The 27,506-nt window shown below is 43.0% G+C and overlaps 3 protein-coding genes across 7 annotated transcripts; 2 read left to right on the forward strand and 1 right to left on the reverse strand.

The window, feature by feature from the left end:
* Nucleotides 1-2,259: 2,259 nt before the first annotated feature.
* glis2b (GLIS family zinc finger 2b) lies at nt 2,260-11,091 on the reverse strand. Its single transcript, XM_077734875.1, has 7 exons — nt 10,573-11,091; nt 4,670-4,828; nt 4,472-4,602; nt 3,415-3,570; nt 3,208-3,341; nt 3,032-3,150; nt 2,260-2,967 (listed from the first exon to the last, which is right to left on the reverse strand). The coding sequence occupies exons 2-7, from the start codon at nt 4,818-4,820 to the stop codon at nt 2,297-2,299; spliced, it is 1,362 nt and encodes a 453-aa protein (XP_077591001.1). The 5' UTR covers nt 4,821-4,828; nt 10,573-11,091; the 3' UTR covers nt 2,260-2,296.
* On the forward strand, nt 5,858-17,403 carry tfap4 (transcription factor AP-4 (activating enhancer binding protein 4)). Of its 5 annotated transcripts, XM_077734877.1 has the most exons (9): nt 5,858-6,041; nt 7,267-7,390; nt 11,375-11,482; nt 13,784-13,949; nt 14,016-14,114; nt 14,524-14,694; nt 14,761-14,871; nt 15,161-15,322; nt 15,564-17,403. In XM_077734877.1, the coding sequence occupies exons 2-9, from the start codon at nt 7,359-7,361 to the stop codon at nt 15,693-15,695; spliced, it is 981 nt and encodes a 326-aa protein (XP_077591003.1). In that variant the 5' UTR covers nt 5,858-6,041; nt 7,267-7,358; the 3' UTR covers nt 15,696-17,403. The 5 variants fall into 5 exon arrangements, with proteins under 5 accessions (XP_077591003.1, XP_077591005.1, XP_077591004.1 ...); XM_077734879.1 differs by lacking the exon at nt 11,375-11,482 and having other exon boundaries at nt 5,861-6,041; XM_077734878.1 differs by lacking the exons at nt 5,858-6,041; nt 7,267-7,390; nt 11,375-11,482 and adding an exon at nt 11,885-12,268.
* Nucleotides 17,404-18,311: 908 nt separating this feature from the next.
* Nucleotides 18,312-27,286, forward strand: srlb (sarcalumenin b). The gene is made up of 6 exons (XM_077735407.1): nt 18,312-18,477; nt 21,968-22,066; nt 22,270-22,365; nt 23,330-23,446; nt 23,510-23,743; nt 24,351-27,286. The coding sequence occupies exons 1-6, from the start codon at nt 18,414-18,416 to the stop codon at nt 25,160-25,162; spliced, it is 1,422 nt and encodes a 473-aa protein (XP_077591533.1). The 5' UTR covers nt 18,312-18,413; the 3' UTR covers nt 25,163-27,286.
* Nucleotides 27,287-27,506: the final 220 nt, after the last annotated feature.

Consider the following 27,506-nt stretch of genomic DNA (forward strand, 5'->3'; position numbering starts at 1 on the left):
CTTTTTTATATCAAACAAACCTTTAATTAAACTGTTGTTTTCATTGACTTTTTTAAACCAACATTGTCATCAAATTCCTCTAAAACTGGAGACTTTAACAACTAAAATAATTGCATGTTCGACCACAGAACACGTTATCAGGAAAAAAATATATTTCTCTTTTAAAACACTTAACTTTTTTTTACCTATGATAAAAAGGCACTTGTAAAAACAAAAATACTGACAAAAAATCTCAATGTGCAAAAAAAAAAAAAAAACAATATAGAACAGACCTTGCTTGGCCTTAAGTCTTCTCTATTATTAACCCTTTGTGCAACACTGTAGCACTCCAGTCAAAGGCCCCGCCCCTTTTTTTCATAAAAACATTGACCGAACTTGTGAACACATTTACAAAAAAAATGGAGCAAGTACCGCTTTTTGAATGTATAAAATGTGTCTATTTTTACAAATACAAGTCAGGAATGAAGCTCGACGGAAAGCATGTTCGCGCTCCCCCTAACGGAGGGAGGAAAAAGTGCAATTTTGTTAAGACGGGATTCCAAGGGTTAAATAAGGAATTGATTATAATTTGATTTTTCTATTTATCTAATTTCTAATTAGCATTTAGCTAGATGTCCAATTCCATTTTAAGGGAGAGCCTGGCAGGAAAAAATAGACTTAAAATGCGCTTATAGTACTTAAAATTTGAACTCCTTCACTGCTTTTTTAAAAGTTTTCGACATCCATTTCTAGCTTTGACGTCTCTGTAATCCAGTTTGACTGAATAGGACGTCTATCACCATTTTGGCTCATGTAAAGCCCCGCCTCTTTTTACCAGTAGTTAACATTGCAACCTTAAATTATACTGTCGCTGTCTCTTTAAATCACCCAAAAGAGTCACTTTGCCATATGAAGGCATCAGAAAAAAATTAGCTGTAAATTCAACATTAGAAAATGAATGTCTCGTCCAAGCGCGTACAGAAAGAAGAATATACAAATATGTAAGAGGGCATAGAACCTATTCATATAAAGGGATTCTGGTCTCAATCCATTTTGATCCCGTCTCCAACCCCGACCGCTAAAATAGGCAGTACTAAAAGTCATTTAAAATGCAGAATTAAACATGGCGATTGCTCCATTAAAGGTAACACCCAAGATTTTTTGTTCTTAGCATCCAGTCCCCCCAAAACGTACATCCCGCCATATCTACGTCACTATTTTTTGGCACGGTTTGTCGAACCTTTCAAACGCAAATGGGTGTCAAAGAGGTGGCCCGGGGGCCAAATTTGGCCCGCCGTGTAATTTTGTGCAGTCCGAGTAAGTAAATAAAGAGGACCGACTTTCTGTTTTAGGCTCAAATTCAAATGAAATTGATGTATAAAAATATTTTCAGTTTTCCACTAATATTGAAAATAATTTTTAATAAAATGTTTCCATTTGAAATGAAAAACAAATGATTATTAGATGTTTTCCCTTCCTAAGAAAAAAAATTCAAATAAAGTTTTATATCTATAAAAAAAACTGAATATTTAGGGCTTTTGATCCAGTTCTTATAGTCCAATTGAAAAAAATAAAATCTAAATATTGTATCTAAAATGGTCCGGCCCACATGACAATTCCAGAAGCGAGAACCCGTGAAAAAAACGCTATCAGGATTTTCTGCCTCTCGTCTCACCGCCAGGGGGAGACAAACCACAATGCCTTCCCTTTCCTTAAGTCGGAAACGGTTATTGGTCTTTACCAGGTGAAGGAACACCATTGTCGGCCCTTTTGATAGCGCCAAAAAGCTCCAGGGCTACAAAACCTGCGGATAAATTTCTCCGCCTTAGTCGGCCCACCCTCAAATATAGGGCTAGATTGTCAGCAAAAAAACGCAACAAGGTTAGCAGCAGTTTTTGAGGTTTCCCGACTAGAACCAGTTAAGTTAAGATGTTTAAGGCGCTTTAAGTTCTGGCGAAAGGAAAGAAATAGCGCTTATTTGCGGTTCTTTGCGGGGTTCGTCGTCTATGTCACTCTACCAGAGGCACCATAATCTTATAAATACCAGGTAAAGGAGAAAAAAAAAGAACTTAGGACCATTAACGTAAAAACGCTTCGTCCACAAAACCAGGAATGCAAAAAAAGTATCCATTAAGGAACGTCATGTTGCGTAATACGGATCATCTTGAGCCCCCTCTTGAGGCTTGCGTTCTTTAAAATATGGCATGGAAGTCTCCATGTTGGATTTGCGACCCTCTTTGAAGCTATTGTGTGAGCCCCCCTCCCACCCTCGAACCGACGTTGGCCCCCCTGAGCTCTTCTGGAATGTGTTCATGTATCAGTTAACCACAGCTGGCTTGAACACCACAGTCCCTGGGGGGATGACCACCCAGGACAGGGGATCATGAGACCCTCCAGTGGAAAGGTTAAGCACCCCTCCGGTCAGCTCGTTCTCAACCCCTTCCCTCAGACCCTTCGTAGCCCGCGGGTTGAGGGCCCCCAGTAGGGGTACGCCAGAGGCCAATGCCCCCTGGAATAGGGGCGACTTAGACGACCCTAGCGGGTAGCCATCCAAGGACTGGATCCCACCCAAGGGGGAGTCGGGGCAACCCAATGCGCTGAGGTCCAGGGGTCTAGGACTGAGTGGGGATAGGGGTAGCCCCCTAGCCCCAAGGAGGGTGGTGCCCCCCGTCATGGGGACGATGACGCCCCCCGCGCTCAGGTAGGACATAGGGGAGTCGCCGCCAACCCCGGTTAAAACCCCGCATGGATTTCCCTTGAGAAGCGAGCCAACCCCGCTTGGGGAACCTTGTTCCTGAGGCACAAAATGGCCGTGGGCCTTGATGTGCTTGCGTAGGGAGCTGGGGTCTGTGTAGCGTTTCAGGCAGCCCACCATCTTGCAGTAGTAGGGTTTGTCCACGTAGTGTGTACGGGTGTGTTTGAAGCGGTCACTGGAGTTGGAGTAGCGTTTATTGCAACCCTCGTATGGACATATGTAGGGTTTTTCACCTGGGGGAGAGACCACCGGTCAGTTGTCAGGGGGGGTGGGGTTCTATAGGGTGTAGGCCCTTACCTGTGTGCGAGCGGTTGTGGATTTTGAGGTTCTCCAGGCGGGAAAAGCTCTTGTTGCAAGTAGGACAGCGGTGAGGCTTTTCGTTGGTGTGGGTGCGGATGTGGATTAGCATCTTGTACCTGTAGGGGGTGCACTGGTTAAAAGGAATGCAATTAGATGCTGTGGTGTAAGCGCACCTGGCGTTGAAGCCCCGCCCTTTGCGAGCGCAACCCTCCCAGTGGCAGCAGTAGCCCGTTTCCTTCTCGGGTTTTACGTGGAAGTCGTTGACGTGGTCCACCAAGTCTTGGAGTGAGTCGAACAGAAGGTGGCACTAGTGAGGACAAGAGAAGAAGAAATGATGGATTCTGATTGGAGGAGGTCAATGGAATGTCTTTTCCTCGTACCTTCTTCCAGCGGCAAGCCAGTTGCTCGTCCGCCGACAGGTCCGGGGACGCCATCTTGTCTCTCATCTGGCCGATGAAGACGGAAGACGGCAGGTGGAGTCCCGCCCCTCCTCCGATTGGCACGAAAAACCGAAAGGCTTGTGAGAGCTGGGAATTCTAGAGTAGGGAGGGTCAAGAATCAAGACCAATTCATTCATTTTCTCAACCACTTTATCTTCACTAGGACCACGGGGGGTGCTGGAGCCTATCCCATCTGACTTCAGGTCAAAACCTGGGGGACAACACCCTCAACCAATGGCCAGACAAAGGACAACCAATCATAGCTAGGAGCAATTTCGAGTGTCCAATCAGCCAAGATCCCAAATGGACTCTTTTCCAGTTTCATCTCGTTAAAGTGACAAATTCGAGCGATTTCCACGGGTCGTCCGGCGCCGCGTTATGTAACAAAAAGCGAAAGTTGGCGTCCTAGTTGCCACCGCCACCGCTGCGCGAGGTCAACTTAAGTGCAGAGGATTTTTGCGCCGACGGGAGCTATCTTGGTGGGGGCGGCTGAAAGCTTCCAGCCAGCCAGCCAGCTTGCCTCACTCAATTCAATTGGGAGGCAAATGAATTAGTCAGCATGTGGCTCTACCTTGTCCTTAATCCGATTATGCGTGTATACACACACAAAAACCCACACAAGAACCCACACAAACGTACATGCTTCATTGCCGTGAATGAAACTTGCACAGACAGAGGTTCTTATTGGGGACACACTGAGGCGTACAACAGATTCCTGTCACATGTGGGAAGGCGATAACTAGCTAGTTAGCTAGCTAGCTAGCTCAATGCGGCCTATATGCGAGAAAACACGCTAGTTGGACCTTTAGCGATATGAATTTACAAGCCTTTACTTGATCTGTGTTTATTTTAGGTCAAAAATACTTCATAGGGATGTGGTGTCCACATATGTCAAAACAAGATTCTGGTTGTGATGTCACAACCAGAATTTTGGATCATATCTCGCTAGCTGTAGCGTTTCTTATTTCGAACAACTTCAAAAAGTACAAGTCCTCACCACTGCGGCAGCGTAGTTCCCGTTAGTCATTTCCGGCGAAGTAGGCGTATGACGAAGGGGTGACGGAGACATGCTCAGATCCACCGCGGGGGGTGTCGGAGTTTCTGTATGTTCGTGGGGGACCTGCATACCTAGAAAAACAACCCGGAGACCAATCACGCATTGAAACCTTTTCTCGTAGGAGAATTCTTTCCTCACCTGGGTTAGGAGAACCAGGTTCAATGACTGCAGTACCGTCATCCGCCATGCGTAGATGGCGAGCTCGCTTGGGGGTGAGTGGCGAGGCTCGATCCCGCGGGTTAGTCCGCCGAGGCAGCTTCAAGTCCAACGGCTCGTCCAGGGAAAGCATGACTGCACCTGCACAAATGCGTAAATGCGTTAGAGCAAGGGGGCGGAGCAAGTAAAATGCCACCGCACACTTCCGCCCAATGGCCAACGGAGGAATTGCGACGCCAAAGAGCGAGTATACTCAAGAAAAATAAACCACGGAAAGCCCCCCCTCCCATCTTGACCTTTAGCCGTACGCTCTTCCTGAGGAATGTCTACAATCCAATCCAGATGGTCACCCTCACCGCCAACCTGGGCCTGGCACCCCCACGACCCCCCGCGACCCGTTCCGTCCGGTCGACTCCAACGCCCTCGCGGGGTGGGCGCACCTTAGGACCTTTTGGGCCCCACTAGCGAGGCCCCCCTCCAGGCTTTGGAGTCCAGCTGCAGAAAGCCCCTTCCCCCACTGGACATAATGACCTATTGACCCCTGCCCTAGGCTTGCGACCGTGGTATATTAGCATTAGCGACATCCACCATGTTAGTGCTAACAGCAACCAAATAAAGGATATCCTTTTTCTATGTCCAAAGTCTTAATTTTGTATTTGTTTATGGGTAATGTGATTTGCTTATGTAGCAAATGGCTAAATTTAGCTAACAATACAAATTTCCTACCAACAAAAGTAATATATTTTTTAAATGTGAATTTTGTGAGAAATTATTTTCTAACCATGCTGTTATTTTATTATATTTTTTACAGGGGTGTGCTTGTTTAGAACCAAAAAAACTATTTTTGCGCTATTAAAAAATACATATTTTGACAAAAATGGGCGTTTAAAAAATAAAAATTTGAGTTTACACACAAGACATTTAATCCGACAGCCGTTAATGACCACCATAAAAAATTTCAACTCTCTACCTTCCACGGTTCGGACAAACGTAGCGAGAGAATCTTAACATACACACACATTTTGATAATCTCTATTTAAAATAGCCATAAAAACACCATTTGTCAGTAGATGAGGCCTCGTGTGTGTGTGTCGAGTGGTTAGTCAAGCACAGGCGTTGATTGATGAAACATTAATTTGGACAAATTTCCCTCCCCATAGCGCCCCCTCTCAACCCCTCCACCTCATCTTTTCTCTCCCACTCATACACGCGGCAACACACTGGTGAATAGGGGGCTTTGAGAGCCACTGGCTGGGGGCCACATGAGAAAAGGCCGTGTGTCTGGGAGCAAAGGAGCCAGCGCGGGGGTCGCCAGGTTCGCCAACGGGGGACCACCACGTAAAAGACACCCGCAGTGAGTGTTAAATGTCCAATATTTAGATTTTTTTATATTTCTAAATAGATTAAAAGAACTGGATTAAAAACCCTGAATATCCCGTTTTTATAGATCTAAAACAATGTTTATTTTAGCTTTTTTAAATATATTTTTAGATTTTACAAAATGATTTTTTAACTGAAACTGAAAAAATTGATTAAAAAATGACAATTATTGATTGAAAAAGGGGAAAATCAGGAAATTGAATATACATCTATACTCTTCATTTTAATTTGATCCTAAAACAGAAAGTCGGCCGCTACGATTGACTTTCTCGGGCCGCACAAAATGATGCCGCGGGCCAGATTTGGCCCCGGAGCCGCCACTTTGACACCCCCCCCTAGAGGTAAAAATGGAGGAAGAGAGAATATGGTGGACCGCCTAAAGTGTGCTCAAGTCTAGTTGTCGGCTAGCTGTGAAGTTTTGGAAAGGGGTGTCGACCATCGACCCCCCCCCCCCCCCCCCCACCCAGCGGACTTCCGTGCTGGCCGCCGGGGTCGACGGTCTCCGTGAAAGGCGCCATTGTCCCCTCCGCGGGGCCCAGGCAGAGTAAACACGCCGTTAGGGAGGACAGGGGATGGATTCCAGGGTGGGGGGGCCCCCCCTCCGAGTGAGGATGCGCTTGGAAGGTGGAATCCTAACCTGTAGAGCCAAAATGGCGTCCAGTCTCTTTTTGGCAAAGGGACAATGAATTGATTGATTTAATCATGGCAATACTGAATATATTGCTGATATTGACTTGCACAGCATGTTTATTTTTGAAGGAAAACATTGATACGCAGAGTTTGGTCAACTCAATCTGCGTGCTGGGATTAAAGGGCGAGTGATCCGTCAACTGAGATTGAGATTGCAGCCTTCTGCCTTGATAAACTCAGGATTATTGCACCGCCTGGTGACCCGACTCGACCCGGTTTAAGGCCACATATTGTTTTACAATAACGGCTAGCTTGATGCTAACATTTTAAATGGTTTTTATATCATTTTTTTTCAAAAATCCTAAAATTCCAGATTAGAAAATATGAGAAAAATAATAGTAATCACTTTTTCCATTGGATGTAATATTGACTAATTGTTGGGTGTCAAACTTGCAACCCATTGCTGTTCTTTACAAAAATAGATATATTTATAATTATTATTATATTTGGAATTGTTGTCAAAGTGTGTTTGTATTTCTTTAAAAGCTTTGTTTTTTTTTTCTCCATAGATTAATCTATCAACTTGTCATTAATGGCAAATAATGCCCAATCCATTTAAACTGGGAGGGTTGGCAGAGGTCGACGCCCACCACAGTCGCAGATGGAGCATGAAAACAAAGACATATTACCAAGGTAAGGTTATTATTCATTTATTTTGCCCGGATTAGTAATTTAGCAATACCTTGTTGCTCACTTTTTTGGTTTTCCCGAAAAAAAATCGTGTTTTTTTTATGAATTTCGTGGTCATGGTTGTGGGTCAAAGTTTTTTTTATGAATTTCGTGGTCATGGTTGTGGGTCAACGTTTTTTTACGATGTATTTGTAGGTTAACATGTTTAGTTTGCGTGTGGTTTGTTGTTTGTGGTGGATTGCGATGGTACATTTATGGACACCCACGTTTTTTGAAAGAAAAAAATAATAATAAATTCTTGCCCGCCAGCTGCTTCTGATTTATGGCGGCTGCTGGATGAGGTCGGCGTTTCGGAAGTGAGTTTTCTTGGCGGCTCCCGAAGAGTCTGTTCTCACATTTTTGCATTTTGCAGGCTTTTATGAGCAAAGTTAAGCCCGTAAAGTTTAAGGGTGGCAGACTCGGGTTTTGAATATAATATTTAGACTTTTTTTTTAATAAATGGAATAAAAGAACTAGATTAAAAGCCCTGAATATTCCGTTTTTTTATAGATCTAAAACAATGTTTATTTTAGCTATTTTTTAAAATATTTTTAGATTTTACACAAAGATTTTTGAACTAAAAACACAGAAAAAATGATTAAAAAATGACAATTATTGATTTAAAAGGTGGAAAATCAGGAAATTTAATATAATTCTATACTCTTCATTTGAATTTGATCCTAAAACAGTAAGTTGGCACTCATGATTGACTTTCCCGGGCCACACAAAATGATGCGGTGGGCCAAACTCTCGCGTTTAGGCAAATCCAGTCTTGTTAGCGGCGCTTCAAACAGCACCGACCCCCCCGCGCACCGTCCTGGACTCCCCTCACACTTTCCACAAGAGCCGCCCTTCCCACTGACACTTTTATTATATAAGACTCTAGCGTCATGGGGAGAGAAAAAAAACAACCTTAAGTTTAGATGATGTATAATTGACATTTTAGTAGTTTTCCTGTATTCATTAGTGTCGTTTTTTTAATGATTTAGCCATTGAGAAGAATTTAGCTTCTGGTTGTTATATAAGATTGAAAGCTTGAAGAGGGGCGCTAACCTGGTAGCACGTCGCGCGTCCCGCCGAGGAAACATAATCTCATTAAATTAAGCTATGACTTCATCGTTTTAATTGTGGACAGCGAGCAGCAATTAAGACCATCTTTTTCACTTTCTAACTCTTGATGGGAAAGTCTCACAGTAATTTGCATTTTTTACCAATAATTCAACATTTAAGGTTTTGGGCCTCCAAAAATTTAGACCACTGGTGTCAAAGTGGCGGCCCGGGGGCCAAATCTGGCCCGCCGCATCATTTTGTTGGGCCCGGGAAAGTCAATCATGAGTGCCAGATTTCTGTTTTAGGATCAAATTGAAATTATGAGTATAGATGTATATTATATTTTCAGATTTTCCCCCTTTTAAATGATTCTGTAAAATCTAAAAATATATTAAAAAATAGCTCAAGTCATGTGACCAAGTACAACCAGGAATGTCTCCATAGTAGTCTCATTTGTCATCCCTAATTAAGATGGCGACGTATTGGCCGCATTATCTTGCATTACGACATTTGTTTTTCGTTACTTTGCAGTTTCGAGCACGTCAAGTCTAATTTATGTGCATATAAGCCGTACCCTAAATTCAGTCATCATTTTTTTAGCGAAAAATATGTTTTATATGCGAGAAAATACAGTATTACATAAAACTGTGCTCTGTATTTCTTGCAGAATCTAAAATTTTTCCATCCTTTTCATTTTTTTGGCATTTTTTTGGCATCATGGTGGCGTTCCGACCCACTGCCATAATCCCCCACCCCCGCCTTTCAGAAGGCCCATAATCCCCCGAACCCACGCTGAGATATTAATTCTCCACGCTGACGCGGTTCTCCTCGCCACGACTGCTTTTGGCGTTTCCATCAAAGCCACGTTGTTTTCCCGCCAAACTTTCGACGAGGCGAGCTAAACGTTGGTTACATCACGTGCGGTTTTGGCTTTTATTAGGCCGCCCGGCCAAGAGAACGCTCTGCGGGTCGCCGCTAACACATAACTGGCGGTCGCCCCGTGACGCAGGGGGACGCCATTAGCGCTCACCTTTTCCGCCATAAAGTTGCGGGGGTGCCGGAGGGCGCGGTTGCCTGACAATTTGGGGAAAGTGTTTGGAGATTTATATTTGGACGGGTTTTGGACTCATTAGGAGGAAGGGAAATCACCCAAAAAAATGCTTGTGGCATGTTTTGGAATAGAAAAATAGGGTTTGGTTAACATGTAGTAATATTAGTCAGTTTTTTGCACAAAATAAGGAATTTATTCTTTGTTAGACTGCATTTTTAGGGTCGAAAAATTGCTTATTTTGATAATAATGTTAGTTGGGAAGGAGCTCAGTAGGTTTTTTTAAAAAAATAGTATGAGTAGTGACGTCAAATTTGGGGTTTAAAAATATTTTCGTATTTTTACGTTTATAAGCCGCACCACATTATAAGGCGCACCGTCAATGAATGACACGTTTTATTTTTTTTCTATTTATAAAGGAAACTGGATTATAAGTCGCCCTGTCTATGTTGGAGAAAATTTAAGACTTAAGTGCGCCTTATAGTCGTTTAAATACGATGTATAGCACTTTAATTAAAAGAAAAAATACTGTTTACCTCATTTTTACTGGGCTAAAAATACAGGCATCAAATCAGATAAATATTGAATTATTTCTTATCTAAATTAAAATATTTTTTACAAAAAACATCTACAGTACAGTAAACTTCCCCGAGGCCCCACCTCCCTAGCCAATAGATAACATGACGTCCCATGTTTGTCTCATCTACTGCCCCCTAGTGTTCAAACCCAAACATAACATAAATTCCTTATGTTTACAGCCTCTCATTCATAGCCCCCAAAAAATGTAACTATTCGCTCTATGTGAACATTTCATCTAAACGAGTGTCTTAATTTTGCACTATCCAGGAATTTGGAATGTTCCAATGTTAGAAAACGAAGGGGGTGGGATATATTCGGGGGAGCCCAAGCGCCGCCGGAGAGTCTCGGAAAATAGGTCAGTGCCCCCGTTTGAACCCCTCTCGCATTCTTCCGCCGTTGCGACGTGGACACACGTGACGTGACGGCCGTGACAAGCCACGGGATGCGCGCGGGGGGAACCGTGTCTTACCTTGGCAAACTTGGTCGAGCCCGAGTAACGTTGACACCGCTGCTCAGAGTCGCCGACTCCTCGTCAAAAAGGCAAATCTACAGCCAAGTCTCGTTCTTCTTCTTAATATTATAATTATGTATCGGGAGAGGCGGTCCCTTCCCACGCCATTCTCGCGTGGTTTTATTCCCAAACGCATCGAGCAAGGAAAGAAATGACGGGTCAAGTTGACAGCCAGCCGTCGTCGTTGTAGTCGTCTTTTGCGCGATAAACCCAGTGTCAACAGCCCAAATGGGGGGGAGGGCTAACCCGAATGGGGGTCTCTCGGTGGTCGTCGAAGCGCATCGCTGAGGGGGGGAGAGAAAATGGATGGGTGGGGGCTGCTGCTGGTGGAAAATGGTGGCAGCGCGCCGTTGGATCTTGGCGGCTGGAAAAAAAAGGTGTCCGAGTGTGGAGGCTCGTGTCCCCCGCCAGCCAGCCAGCCTAGCCAGCCCCAGCCAGCCCCGTCAGGAGGAGCAGCCCAACCGAGGGGGGGACGGTTCTGCCAGCTCAGAGCGTACTGGTGGCTCCGCCTACTCTTGTTCATAGCTCCTCCCTCTTTTTTTCCTTCTTTCCCTCCCTCGTTGTGTAATGCTACTGAGTGCATATATATGTTAGCTAGATTATTTTTATAGGGTGATATCTACTATAGTAGTGATTTTTGTACATATTTAATATGATCAGTTATTCATGTTGACTATTTGTGGATATTGACTACTTGTGTCAAGGGTGTCCGACTTTAATATATACATCTATACTTCAATTGAATTTCATCCTAAAACAGAAAAACGGAATTCATGATTGACTTTCCTCGGGCCGCACAAAATGATGTGGCGGACCAGATCTGGCCCCCGGACCGCCGCTTTGACACCTGTGACTTACTCACGTCAAGGTAATTCTAAAATGTTACACAATCTAAGATATTGCATATTTTATTGCACACCCTGAAATCAAACTTTCCAATCCAAAACAAGAAAAAAATGATAAAACTAAACTGACATAGATTCTAAAATTAAACTAACATTCCAATCACAAAAATCGCTACAAACTCAAAATAGAAGGAAATGATAATAAGAAACTTAATAACTGATCCGATCTATAAAGTGTTTGTTTAATTTGGGACATTTTTCGGGTGATGTGGTTGATAATAGTCTTCTGTACTCAGCAGAAAATAGTCCTTTGTTTACATGCAGTGCCTCATCTCGGCGGAAGGAGGCTTTCTTTCTTTGGGGAGTGCGGCGTGACTCCGACCAGCTGTTTCCCGCCTTGAAAGCGATCAGCTGCACACACACACACACACACTCATCCGCGCATAGGGAGAAAGGGGAGGGGCTGAGGAAGAGAGAGGTAGAGAACCACACACAACGAGGGAACCCCATCAGCTGGAAGTCGAGTAACATTACAACTACATTTTCCCCACCTAGGAAGTCTTTTTCTACCTTTTTGGGATTCAATTCAAGAGCCTTACCGTTTTCATTTTTTCCTTCCCCCTGTGGATATTACATTTTTTTATTTTTGGGCTTGTTATTCTCTGGAAAGGGGGAGTCCAAGAGGGGGGGAGATTGACCAAAAACTGGAGAGCCGAGAGCATGGAGTACTTCATGGTGCCCGCTCAGAAGGTGCCCAATTTGCAACACTTTAGGAAAACGGAGAAAGAAGTCATCGGGGGTTTGTGTAGGTGTGTATCCAACATGTGTTATTGTCTATTTATAGCGTGTGAGGCAACATGCTTCTGTTATTGTGATCTTATGACCTAACTGCGAGTATTAATTGACGTGAAAATGACCCCCCATAAGCCGTTAGGTTGTCTTATTAGCTAATTTGGGGCGAAATGGGTTTACTTCGAGTTAGAAATGTCACATTTTTATGGCTATCAAACACAAACCACGTGGTTGCTCAACAGCACGCCACGCTGCTGCTCACTCGCCCCCGTTTATTCTTCTAATTAACCCCCGAACAACTTCGTTAAGGTAGCCGGGTTTGACGACGTGCAGCCCGGCCGCGAGTGGTGGTTTTTAACGGGGGTGCTGGTGGTTGTTTGGTCGGCTAATAGCGGGGAAGCGCGGCCATGCTGCTTCTTGTACTGGTGGACGTTGGATAACTAGTGCCGTTACCGACCACGGTGTCTTAAGTATGTCTTTTTATGTTCAAGTCGTCGTCTTTTGCAACGATTTAAATGGCCGTTTTTGGCCGACGGGGTTGTCTGGGGACAGCGGCGGCGTGACTTCGCATCCACTGCGTCGTTTTCACCGCCTGCCATGCTGCCTGCCGCATTGTTGTAATGGCGGGGGACGCGGAAAAAGTCTGCCCGGAGCACGCTACAGGGGGCGGGGAAGGCTTAAAAGACGACCCCAGACCAATGTTTTGACTTTTATTTTCTCCGTAGAACGTGTGGGATAATAAGCGAGGGGTTGAATGGACATATTTGAACGCGAAAGGGGTGGAATTAATGGTGTTTATTAATAAGGGGGTGTGTATGTGTATACGTCCGCAGCAACGTTCGACGAGGGAGGCGGAGGGATCTGGTGTTGCTTGGTCGGAATTCGCGCAGGGGGTTGTGGGAAGCTTAGTCTTTTCGTGTTTTTATTTTTAAGAAAACACATAAATTCGACGTATTTTTCTTTCAAAGTATTCACTTTTTTCTTTGTAAGTGAATAATTTGTCTGTGAATTCATTGTTAGTTCTCTGGTTTTGATTTCGTTTTTGTTGAAATCACGTGACAGGGCCAGCTGCTTCGCAGTTTCAAAACATGCCGTGCATCCTGGCCACTTCTTTAGGTACACTAATAGAAAGCAGAAATTCAAATTGATGTTCTCGAGATGTTTATAAATGCACTTTTGGAGATCAAATGCATGTGTTGGACGTGCCACCAGCATGTTAGCGTACATAATTGTTCCAGGTGTTTGCGTTGAGGCGCTGCAGATAAGCGCCCTGACAGGAAAAACCTCCCCAAAGTACCGAGCAATTTACAGAGGATATTAGAGAGGAAGTTTGCTCTGATTTTCCCCCATGCATAGATTAACAGCATATGGTTTGCTTTATTTCAGTCCGAATGTTGCAAAACTCCTCACGTGAAGATTTAAGTATATTCACAGGCTTGGAAAAGTGAACATATTGCATGTATTACTACTCCATTTTGGTCCAAAAGAGGATTTTTTAAAAACGTTTTCAATGTTCTCCTGTTTTTCTCCAGTCTCGCCAACATTCCCCTGACCCCCGAAACGGCTCGCGACCAGGAAAGGCGAATCCGCCGCGAGATCGCCAATAGCAACGAGCGGCGGCGCATGCAGAGCATCAACGCCGGATTCCAGTCGTTGAAGACGCTCATCCCTCACAGCGACGGCGAGAAGCTCAGCAAGGTACTCCATCCGAATCCAGCCCGTCTTTCGCAGCGTCCTCTGTCTTCAACTCCTATCTTTCGTCAGGCGGCCATCTTGCAACAGACAGCCGAGTACATTTTCACGCTAGAGCAGGAGAAGACACGACTACTGCAGCAGAACAGCCAACTCAAGAGAATCATACAGGTAATGTGGGAATGGGAAATTGATAGATTGGAAAAATATGTATTGGAGTTATTTATTAAGGAATAAACTCTCACCTCAGAGACTCTCACTGCAATGTTTGCAGCTTAGAATTGTTTTTAGGTAAGCCTGAGTTAGCAAAGCCACCATAACAATTGAGAAACATGCAGAAAAATGAAAAAAAAGGCTATTTTTGATAAATGTTTGCCATGTTACAGATTTATGCTCCAAAAATATTAGATTAAAATCTATTCATCCCACGGGAAATTGTAGAACTAAATAAAATAGATAATATATAAGTAAATTACTAAATATGCATATACAAATATAATACTGAAGTTCCATATAAATGACCAAAATGAGATTGATTGATTTCTGCCCGGTAACAAACTTTAACCCCGCCTTTGCTCAGGAGCTGAGTGGCTCCTCCCCGAAAAGGAGGCGCGTGGAGGAGAAGGACGAAGGCATCGGCTCGCCGGACGTCCTGGAGGACGAGAAAGCGGAAGACCTTCGACGGGAGATGATCGAACTTCGGCAACAGCTGGAGAAGGAACGCTTGGCCAGGATGACACTGGAAGACCAGGTGACCACTCCCCCACCACCTGTCACCGTGCAGGTTTTCAAATGCTCACTATGGCTTTCCTACCAGATGCGCTCGCTGGATGTCGAATTGTACCCCGAGAAAGTGGAGCGGAACCCGGCCAGCCCGCATCCGAACAAGCCGTTGGAAAGAGAGCACTCGCCCGCCCACAGCCCGAAGGTACGCACTCACTGATTGGATGATTTTTTTTGGCAGTAAAACTTGAAATAAAGTAGAATATCACATAAGTCCTCAATTTTTGCTCTCTTTGGATTTCACTTTTGGTGAAATTTATGCCAAAATACTCCATTTCTAAAACTAAAAAGATGCTGTCCATCCCTACAATTAGACAGGTGGTGCATTCATGGACATCCCGGAAAACACAGTACCCAAAACATCCACATGTCGCATTTGAGCGAGAGAGAAAATTTTTTACTTTAACAACTGTCTTTTGTCTCCTCTTTGGTAGGCGCCGGCCACCCCTCCCGCCCCCACACACCACGCCACCGTCATCGTTCCCGCGCCCCCTCCACAGCCCCCGTCCCATCACGTCAACGTGGTCACCATGGGACCGTCGTCAGTCATCAACGCCGTCTCCACGTCCCGGCATAACCTGGACACCATTGTTCAGGTGAGATGAGGGGAGATAATTTAAATTATTTTTTTCTTTCTTTTTCCCACCCAAACTCTAGGAGTAACTAATGTTAAGGTTGGTCATAAAATCTAAAATTCCCTTCCAACTCTCTTAAATATAAGTTCCAAATTTCATTCAGCAAAAATCTTGTTTTCTTCAGAACAGAGTAAAATATCGTTGAACAACAGAGGGCGCTGTTGTCACTCCAACTCATCCCCACCTTTCTTCCCTCCCACAGGCCATTCAACATATTGAGGGCACCCAAGCAAAAGGCGGAGGTGGCGAGGAGGAGCAACGGAGGGCGGTTATCGTCACCTCGGGACGCGTCCTTTCCGACAGTGACGACCCAGACGACATCTCTTTGCCATGAGTCCCTCACACACACACACACACACACACACACACATAAACACACACACACTTAACAGAGCAATTGGACTTTAAACAGGGCTGTTAGACTCAAGACCACGCCCCTTTCCCAACACACTTCCTTCCAGTATATTACCATTCTAGGCCATTTAGCCACGCCCCTTCCCAGGACGCCTTTTGGTCATATCTCCCAACTTATAAAAAGGTTATTAGAGGAGCGGTTTGAAACGACTCCTCTTCTGTTAGTCGCTATAAGTTTTGTTTTTGTGGGTAGCGCTTTTGTTTTTTGTTTTTTTTTCTGTGGCCATTCTTACCGGGCTGGCTTCCCGGTTATGAAGTTCCAGTCACTTTTTGTTTCCATCTTAACAGTGAAACAAGGAAGGGATTTTAAGCCTGGGTTCGGAATTGCGCTTAGATGAAAGTCCCAATTATGGTTCAATCGCGAATTGATGGGGTTTAAGGCCCGCCCCCTCAACAGGAAAATCACGCAAATACCCGAGAGATCTTTTGGGAAAATCAAATGTCGGAATGTGACCAAATTCTCCAAAATCATGGTCATTGAATCCCAATCAGCCAATTTTCTAAGTTTTGTTGTTGTTTTTTTTGTTTTGTTTTCTGGCGTTTGTTTTTTATAGTAAACTAGTTTTTTTTAACCAAGGAATCTAGTACTTTTGAGTACAGGAACTCATTCTGGCTGTCTAGTATAGGAGCAAAACTATATATTTGGAGTTAATTACAATTAAGTCGAGTCTATTTGCTTTAAAATCTGCAAAAATACGTCAAAAACTCACAAAATATTGCGTAAAACTGTTTTCAAAAGTCGTTCTTTTCATAGTCCAAATATTTACCATAAACACTATTCTAAAAGTTTAAAACAATAAGCGTAAGGATAAAACATCGCAATATAATGCTGCACCAACAATCCACAACAGCAGCAAAATAGTGACTTTTTGAGCCAAAATTTACTATACGATGAAAAACAAAAAAAATGGAAAACAATATTTCCTAATACATTAAAAATAACAAAATATCAATCTTAATATTGTTTGCATATAAACCAAGTGAAAATTCTGCTCCTATGCTAAAGCACGCTAACAATTAGCCTATATTTTTCTTTAATTTTTCAATTCTTTTTTTTTTTTACTGAAAATGAAATATCCAAATATTTGAAACGAGTGCACTACTTTCTAACCCCCCACTTAAAAAAAACATTCCACACTTTAAATCATTCCGGCTTATTATTTTTTTTTTTTAACTGTATCCGCAAACTGCCCTTTTACATGTTTTATTTTTTTACTTTAATTTTTTTATATCCTGCTGGACAGATAAAATCCATCTTTGTCGACATCACCACCCTTTAATCAAAAGAGAAAACTTTTTGGGAAAATTGTAATCATTTTTTTCCCCCAAAAAATGTTCATAAAAAGCTTGATAATGTTATGCTCTTTTTATGTTTTTATCAGCACTTACTGCAGTACGTATGTGTACTACTACAATACTGAAGATTTATTTTCTCATATACAGCCCGTCATTTCGTTTTCTTTTTTAAAGGTTTTATTTTATTTTTGTATTTTTCTCTGTCCCGTTTCCCCTTCTCGTTCGTTTTCATCAAAAAAACGGTTTGGTTTTTGTAAGAAAAGCATTTTGGGGATCGTAGAGGCTCGTGCCTTTGTAAAGACAGAAGAATAAAGTTTCTACTTTGTTTTTTTAAGTCCCTTGCGAACGTCATATTATTTAAAAAATGCTAATCGTTATTTTCTGAACGGTTTTTGGTCTGTCCCTTACGATCAAAATGAAGTTTTTATTAACTTTTCTATGTTTTAACAGCTGATTCCTGCAGGATAAAAAGTACAATTTTTTGGAGATTTTCTACAATATCTTTTAAGGTAATGTTATATCATTTATTTAAACACATTTTCACACAGTATTTTTTTGCTAACATTTAGCATAACGGATATGTAAGTACCATAACACAATTGATAACTTTATGTTATATTAGTATGTATCTATAGAACATTATATTGTGAAGTTATGATTGTTTTTGGTTTAAAAGGTAAAAGAAAATTGGCAAAACTCTTAAAAATGTCCATTTTGAACTTTAACTACAACAAAACATATTGTGTAACTTTCATTGATTAATTTTTAAATATTGTATTTTATGTACATTACCAAAAGTACAAAAAAACATAATCATAAAGCCCACATTGCAATTATGATAAAAAGTATAGAAAGTAAAGTAGTTGTATTTGAAAAATATCAAATTAAAATCAACTATACTGTATATATATATATATATATATAAATATCTATATATTTAAGTCACTCTTTAGGCCACACCCCCTTTTGCCCTTTATATTTATAATATTTTTTCTTTCAATAAAATATTTTCATTTCCTTTAAAAAAGTAATCAAAACAAAAATACTCCAAATCCCCAAATAATACTGTTATTTTTTTCCTGGTATTTACGTTAATACCTTAAGTGTACATTTATTTTGACAAAGACTCCGCCCCCATTTTTTAAAATCCCACTCCCAACAAATCCCATTTCAACGAGGCCAATCACAAAATGACGTTACCGCCGCGTATGACCCCCCTTTGCCAAAATTGCCCCGCCCTCCCTACCACAGGCCCCTCCCCTTTTGCCCTCTAACCTTCCCACCAGGCTCTAGGTGTATATATAGCGTGTGCGGGGCGGCCAGAGGTCTCCCGGCCGCCACCATGAAGGCTCGCGTCGTGTCCGTCTGCTGCTTGCTCACCTTGCTGCTTTTCCAAGCCACGGCAGGTAAGAAAACTTTATTATTTTTCATATTTTTCCACATTTTCTCACCCCGCAACATTGGTTTAGAACTTTAGAAACTCAAAAACGACCTTTCGAACTGACGTCCAATCCCTTCGAGTGACAACCGAAGGGATTGGACGCCTAATACACCCTTGTCCGTCCTTGGGATGGCGTGGAACGAATTGGCAGCCAACGTTGGGGCGCCTGTTCGATTCCAGGAGGTTTAAGAGGGGGGGGGCAAAGATTGGAAGGCCGCCTGAAACCCAACACTGGGCTCGGACGCCGGTCCTCTTCGTCCTCCTCCTCCTCTTCCTCCCGCCCTGGGCTGGCCCATTCGGCCTTCAGCTGCCGTCACTCGGCGCCCCCACTTTATTCCCGGCCGTTGGCCTTGTAGGGACATGGCGTCTCTGGGCGGGAGGGGCCACGTGGACTGGGGGTCATTACTAGAGTTCGAACCCGATTCCGAACCAATTTATATCGATTATGTCATCGCATTTAAAAAAAAAAGCCAATCTTAAAATGATGCATTCAGGACCGATTTCCCATCCCGTAAATTTGATTGACGGCCATATAAACATACTCCAATCATGTTTATAATTCCCTAAAATAATAATAATTTTTAAATTCGCTTCAAAAAGTCTTTGAGTACCCTTGACGGAAATAACCGTCTGATCCAGGCGCTTCCAATCGCCCCCGGCGACCAAGCGGTGACATAATCGTTCTTCTGTGATTTCCTTCCAATGGAATGTAGCATGATGGGACATCCCCACCTTTAGCACCCCAGTATTTACCACTCGCTATTCCTTTTAATGTTAGTCTTGCTCTTTTTGGTATTTTCAATTGGCGAAGACAAAAGCGGCATCTAAAAAAAGAGGGCGCCATTTACGAACAAGTTAATCTCTTGAATGGCGTCCCGAAGACCAGTCATCCCTCCCCAAGGACGGACACATTTAAGATCGGATCAACGCCTTGCTGGGGGGGATTGGGGTCCCTTTTTGGGGGAGACTTAAAGAGTCTAAAACGTCTTTGTCCAAGTGGACAGTTAAAATTGGCCCAACTGACTCCGCCTCCTTCGCCACCGCCATCTTGGCCTTTTGACCCATTGTGGGACTATTTTGGAGCAATGGAAAGGTGGCGGTTAGCCACCTGTTAGCGCAAACTTTTTTTATTCCCAGAGCCGCTTTGAAAAATGATAACTGAAAAAACTATAGCTTTATTTGTTAAATCGATGCTCGAAGTCAGAACATTTTTTAAAATATATTTTAGATCTGAATTTCGGTGTTAGACCTCCAATTAATTAAAAAAAAAACTATTTTAGCCAATTCAAGGTGTCTCCTGCCTACAGCATAGATTTGGCTGGGATAGGCTCCAGCACCCCGCGATTATTTTGAGGATAATTAGTATGAAACATTGATGTGTGTGTGTTTATAAAATATACTGATTTTTTTTTTAATTTTGTTAATCTTTTTAAACCAGATTGAACATAGCTTTTTAATAGTGATCTTTAATTGTATTGGGACCGTTTTTGTGAATTTAGTTTTTGGTTCAGATGACATTTTGCGTTCGATATGTTAGAAAAGGAGACCTATGTATCTATGTATGTGTGTGTGTTTGTAATGGTGGCAGTTGCTGGTGGAGTCACTAATCTAATTTATACCTTGCAATCTGATCCCATGGAAGGTTTACTTTCAAGTCTACTCTGAGGCTTGCTTGGCCTTTCCATCCCACCATCCTTAGTATAACAATATATTGGCCAATTGGCCTACTCCTCCAAAAATTGGACTCTTTGGGCCAACTCCATTTGGCGGGGACAATCCTTTCATTTCATGCATTTCAATGAAAAGGACCAAAAAACTGAAATTATTAGTATTATTTTTATCTATAGTCTTTAACTGATTGCTAATGGATTGGATGTCGATAACGTCCCTGCAAAGTTTAAAAAATCATCATTCAACATAAAATAGATGTTTTTTGTTTTTTGTTTCCTGACAATTAATCAGAAATTAATTTTTTTAATTTATTTATTTATTAATTTTTAAATTGTCAATAGGCTGAATTTTATTTTGTATGTGAAAACTACAATTTATTGAATTATATTACCTGGAAACATAGTTAAAATAAACATTACATATTCTAGGACACCTTAAAAAATACTAATTTTCCAAAAAAAAACATTTTCCATACTGTACAAGAGACCAGAAATATTATTTCTACATTTTTAAAGTCAATATACAATTGTATTATCTATGATTAAGCACCATACTTGTCTTTTTTTTTACTTTAATTTGCGTTCCTCTCTTGTTCTCACCTTGTCTTTCCCAATCATTAGTCTGTCCTATTTATAGCACCCGGACTCAATTTCGACTGGACTCCATCCCCCCCTCGCGCCCCAAAAGCCCCGCCTCCAACCTTCCCGTATCCTCATCGATCACCTCACCTCAATATCGCGATCGATCGGCATCTCGTTCCTCCGTGCTTTGACTCCATAAACCTCCAGTAAACATTCAAAATGGCGCCCAGCCCTCTTAGCTAGCGCTACGCTAATCTAGCATGTGTACATAGCAACGGCACTATTTGGTTTATTTATTGCTGTCGGCGCCACAGCTGCCGCCGGATCGTCTTTAACAAACGTGCCGCAAATATCGTGAAAATGCGTTCACAACTCTATTAGCGGTTCGCCTCCCGCCATCGCTCGGCTCCGCCTACTTATATATAGTTTGCCCGAGGGGTGTGATTGGCGGCTAAATCTGGATGAGAAATGACAGATGATTGGCTCTTACCTTTGCTGTAAATCCCATTGTGATGCCCGACAAATGTAGGTTTATTTTCGGGGGTTGCGTTCTAATTTCAGCGCGGGCGCATGCTAACAGCTGTCGGCTAAGTCATCGGAGAGCTTACAATATCAACGCCGTGGCTTTTTATCTGACGGACCACCTCAAAATTTGGTACCCTTAGACGGCCCAGACCGTCCAATGATTGGGATTGGTCGCTATATTTGGTTAACGTTTGTTTTGAGCCACTAAAACGTCATTTTTCATCAAGAAATGTATTTAATGACCTCTGTGACCTTTGGCTTGATGACCCCAAAGTTCTATCATACTCCTAAAAGACTCTTAGTCGCAAAAGTATTGATTAATAATGATTAGTTGTGGTATTGTTCTTCTATTTTGGGCTAATTTGGCCATTTTGAAACTGTCCTTTAAAAAGAAAACCTGTAATTTTTTATTCCTATTTTTTTTCAACAGCCGTGAAACTATCACCATTACATCAACAAAACTATGATTAAGAAAATTGGAAAAAATAATTGTGGTTATACATTATAAAAAGTGAAAAAAGTGATATATTTTGGGCCTCATTAGCTAAAATGTGCTAATTAGCATTGAGCTCCAAAGCACAATAATAAATTGCAAAGCACAACACTGTTTATCTTTTTGTCTTGTGCAATTTCCCCCATTTTATTATTGATAATAATCTTATTTTCTGCTTTTTCTAGACGAAGAAGAAGACGACTTCACATCCATCCTCCGAGACCGATCTCACATCGAGGAAACTCTTCGCTTTGCCACCGAAGAAAAAGCAGCAGACTATGCAGGTGACCCATAGAAAGTCTATACTCATTCCATCCGCCAGGGGGTGCAGTTTCTCTCTGAAAACGTGTACACTTTCTCCTACCTCCACTTCCATCAACATAACGTCTAAAAACGCTCTTAAATTTCCCAAAAACGTCCCATTTTTGTATTTCCCAAACCAACCCGGACAAAACTAAAGGTTCTAATGTTTTTTCCCCCCATCTAGCCGCCGTTCAGAGGTTACGGAAGATCTACCACTCTTCCATCAAACCCATGGAGCAGGCCTACAAATATAATGAGCTGAGGCAGCATGAAATCTCAGGTAAAGCTGATCTTGTTTTCCTATTCTTCCCTTGAGGAAGCCATTTTGGGGACTCGAAAATTCTTTTAAAATGGCTTCTGATGGAGAAACATTTTTTTCAATTGTTATTTATCATATGTACACAGTTTGAAACACATTTCCCCTCCATTTCATTCTATTAATTAATCTCATAATGTGCCATTTAAAAAGTCTCTTTTTAAATGACTTGTGTGCATCCCAAAATCCCACTTGTCAATCATCTTTCCATAATCCAAAGTATGAAAAGCAAGATTCCAGGCACCCGTTCCTCCCTCACCATGCTCTCCTCACTCTCCCTGCCCCGCCCCCTCCCTCACCCCCACCTAACAGCCTACCCTGGACGAACCCTGGGGGACCCCGCCACAGGTGGGTGCGGCTGGGGCTTACCTGTGCATGGCTCCGCCCCCTTCCCTGGCCATCCCCCCGCCCACTTCTCATTTGCCTTGGGGGGTGCACGTGCCACGTAGTATTAGCTAATTAGCGTATGATGCTAACAACAAATGTGGGTGGAAAAACTCATTGGTATTTATTATTGATCTAAAACGTACATTTTAACCATTAAAAGAATCAATAAGAATATTGTTTATGCTTCTAAAATGGGTAATTAATGTACAACATATGGTTGCAATGCAGGATAATTATTTAGCATAAATAGTGCAGTAAAAATAATGCAACTGATCGATGACTCATCATATTTTTGGTGTTAAAGTAGCCCTTCTGCTTCTGTTTACAAATATGAAACAATAATGACATTTTAAAGAGAAGTACCAATAGACCAAAAATAGCCATGTGTCAACTTAACATTTTTAATTGCTTTTATTTTCCCAAAACTTAGTCAGTGGGCTCTTCTACCACAAAGCTTTGCAATATTTAAATGCAATTTAATTAAAATGGAATGGCTGGCAATGAATCATCATATTTTTTTTTTGGTTTCTCGTTCCCGCAGATGGCGAAATTACCTCCAAGCCCATGGTGCTGTTCCTGGGACCGTGGAGCGTGGGCAAGTCCTCCATGATTAATTACCTCCTGGGCTTGAGCGACAGCCCCTATCAGCTCTACACAGGTTGGCGACCGTTCATCATTTTCTAACCGGCGAAAAGGGATGCTAACGGGAGGGCGCTTTCAGGAGCCGAACCCACTACCTCGGAATTCACCGTCATCACCCACGGCGAGAAGATCCGCTCGGTGGAGGGCATCGTGATGGCGGCCGACAGCTCGCGCTCCTTTTCGCCGCTGGAGAAGTTCGGCCAGAACTTTTTGGAGAAGTTGATCGGGATCGAAATGCCTCACAAGCTGCTGGAGCGCGTCACCTTCGTGGACACGCCGGGAATCATCGAGAATCGCAAGCAGCAGGAACGAGGTAATGGCTCCGACCAAAGTTCCCACGAACCAACCCGAGTCTGACACCCTTTGGTTAGGCAAATCTTCCAGGGACCAAATGTCCGGGTTAGGCGAATCTTCCGGGGACCAAATATCCGGGTTAGGCAAATCTTCCGGGGACCAAATGTCCGGGGGCCAAATGTCCGGGGACCAAATGTCCGGGGACCAAATGTCCGGGGACCAAATGTCCGGGGACCAAATGTCCGTTGACCAACTGTCCGGGGACTAACTGTCCGGGGACCAACTCTCCGGGGGACCAACTCTCCGGGGGACCAAATGTCCGGGGACCAACTGTCCGGGGACCAACTGTCCGGGGACCAACTGTCCGGGGACCAACTGTCCGGGGACCAACTGTCCGGGGACCAACTGTCCGGGGACCAACTGTCCGGGGACCAACTGCCTGGGGACCAACTGCCCGTTGACCAACTGTCCGTTGACCAACTGTCCGGGGACGAAAATGTCCCGGGACCAAATGTCCGTTGACGAAAATGTCCCGGGACCAAATTGTCCGGGGACCAAATGTCCGGGGACCCACCAAACATCTCTCTCTCTCTCTCTCTCTCTCTCTCTCTGTCTCTCCGCCACAGGCTACCCTTTCAACGACGTCTGCCAGTGGTTCATCGACCGCGCCGACCTGATCTTCGTGGTCTTCGACCCCACCAAGCTGGACGTGGGCCTGGAACTGGAGATGCTCTTCCGTCAACTGAAGGGCCGCGAGTCGCAGATCCGCATCATCCTCAACAAGGCCGACAACCTGGCCACCCAAGACCTGATGCGAGTGTACGGCGCCCTCTTCTGGAGCCTGGCCCCGCTCATCAACGTGACGGAGCCTCCCCGGGTCTACGTCAGCTCCTTCTGGCCCTACGACTACGCGGCGGACACCAGCCGCGAGCTCTTCAAGCGGGAGGAGATCTCCCTGTTGGAGGACCTCAACCAGGTGATCGAGAACCGCATGGAGAACAAGATCGCCTTCATCCGCCAACACGGAATCCGGGTCCGCATCCACGGCCTGCTGGTGGACCGCTACGTCCAGACCTTCAAGGAGAAGATGAGCTTCTTCAGCGACCCGGAGCTGGTCTTCAAGGAGATCGTGGACGACCCGGACAAGTTCTACATCTTCAAGTCCATCCTGGCCAAGACCAACGTCAGCAAGTTCGACCTTCCCAACCGAGACGCCTACCGCGACTTCTTCGGCATCAACCCCGTGGCCAGTTTCAAGCCCCTGGCGGCCCAGTGCTCTTACATCGGCGGATGCCTGCTGGAGAAGATCGAGAAGGCCATCACCAACGAATTGCCCGCCCTCCTCAGCGGCATCAACTCGGGAAAGCAACCCGGACTTTCTTCCTGCGAGACCACCGGATGCGGAGAGAAGCCCAAGAACCGATACCGGAAGAACTGAGATTTTTCCCCAACGAAGAGCGACCGGGGGAGGGGGGCGGGGCTGACGGAATCCCCAAGGGAGGTGGGCGGGGCTGAAGGTTTCCGTCGGGAGAAATGGGGCGGGGTTGAAAAAAAAGATGACGACCTTTATTGTGAAGATAGGATGGGACGGCTTGAATTTCCTCAGGAGACCACCAAAGGTGCATTTATTGGGACTGGGGGGCGGGGCGGAGGGAGGGGCGGAGTCATCTGTCTGGAAAAGGCCCAGTTTAAGGAAAGGGTCAACGACAAGATGTTTTATGCCTCAGAAAATGGAAAAAAATGGAAAAAAAACAAAATACCAAAGGTCACCTGATGCTACGAGGGCGCCAAATACCCCAATTGGAACTTTTCTGTCATTTTTGGGGGTGAAGATATTTTATTGCACTTCCGTTCCTTTAAATCGAGGAGATCTATTATGGATAAGCCAATGAAATTTATTTACTTCCAATTGATATCGCTTAAACGGCGTTAGCATCCGTTTTAGTTTTAGCTAACGGGTTTAAGCGAAATATGGCAATAAGGCCTTCTTGGTTGTCTTGTTTGTTATGTCTGCGGCAAAAGCTAAAATAGGCTTATGAGCACTATTAGTTAAAGAAGGCAAACAAGATAAATTTGAAAAAATAATCTTAATGGCACCCATCTTTGTTTTCTGTCTTTGGACGATAAACGCAAGTTAATTCTTTTGGGGAAATAGAAGAAAAATATATCATTTATTTATTTTTAAGTGACCATCTTGTCAGTTGTGGAACAGATTTTATTATAACTTTGGAGGCTTTTTTTGGGCTGAAAGATTGATGTGAAGAAAGTGGGCATCGAAGGACCGCCAGTCCCATAACCAAACCACTATTATGTGAATAAAACAGGAATTGGAAAATAATTTTTGCTAAAATTATTATTTTTAAAAGGGCAGAGATTACTAAACAACATCAACAATTAACCTTGCATTTTTTTTGCGCATGCATTTGCCATCCCATAATTTTTTACTTAACGTACTACCAAAACCATGTGATTTTCGGCCATCTGTGAATCTGGGAGCAGAGGTCAAAGGTCATCATTTTTTTTTGTCTTATTTATTTCCGCTACTGTCAATCAAACCCAATACCCATTGCTACATGACGTGATATGTATGAATGATTATGACGGATATTATCAAGTGTCTTTGAACCTAGCAAAATTAAACCCAAAAGACATTTAAAAGACGATTATTATTTTTTCCTGTAACGACATAATTCATAAATTGAGATTTCGGAAATGTTAAATATGAAATTGAATTGAATAGAATGCTTTTATTGTCATTATATACAAGTATAATGAGATTTAAACTAGTTATAATTCATTCATATTTATTTTAGCCTTCATTATATGATGATCTCAGTTGATTAGAAGGATTCAAATATAGTGGAAATATGTTTTTTTTTCTTAATTAACTTGTGGACTAAAATTGTCAGAGATAGGAGTCTATTTCATTATTTTTTTTCAATTCTGATTTTCATATAGAAGACCTGCATTGCAGTTTGTCGTGACTGCAAGTGTGTGTGTGTGTGTGTGTGTGTGTGTGTGTGTGTAGAAGTTGACAACTGCAGTAACTTCTAATGCTGAACTGATTGATATTTTCCAGCCGTATGTTGCAATCCGACGTCAAAATGCCAAATCTGCTTTTTTATTAGGCCAGAAAAAGCCATCTTCTTCTTGATTGTTTTTAAAGACACGGATTCTTTAGCAAAGGTTAATTGTCAAATTGGCTTCTCTTCAAACTCACTTTTATGTAAATGATACTCGTCTCATTATTGTGCAGCTTTTTTTTATCTTTGAAGGACTTCTCTCCAGGCAAAAAAGAGAAGGTTTGCTTAATGTCATGCATGCAAAATGGTCTTAGCCAATCAGAGGTGCTGTTGTCGGGCAGGAAATTGTTTGTGAGGCAAAATGATGAAAAGAATTTCAAGTCAGCACATCTAAGTTGCCGTGATCGATGGTGTTTATTATCCATAAAAAGCTCATTATAGGTCGTCACGCTTTTCTTTTCCCCAGACGTTCTTCTTCTTTTGTCTGCTTTTCACACACAAAAACGTTCACAAGAGGGGTCAAGTGAGGATTTAACATCAGTTGGAATCGTTTTTCAAAGTAAAGGTTGTCGGTGGGGGTGGGGGGGGATTTTGAAATCTTATTAAAAGTCATTAGCAAAATGGTGGAATGTCTGGAGTTAGTTAAGCGCTTTTTAAAATAATTAATGCGATGCCCAAATATGTTTGAATTGCCAAAAATAATTGTTATTTGCTCTGTGATGGGTTTAAATTAGTAATTTAATTAAATCTAATTAACTC

Source organism: Stigmatopora nigra, chromosome 15 (genome assembly GCF_051989575.1).
Source record: "Stigmatopora nigra isolate UIUO_SnigA chromosome 15, RoL_Snig_1.1, whole genome shotgun sequence".
NCBI lineage: Eukaryota > Metazoa > Chordata > Actinopteri > Syngnathiformes > Syngnathidae > Stigmatopora > Stigmatopora nigra.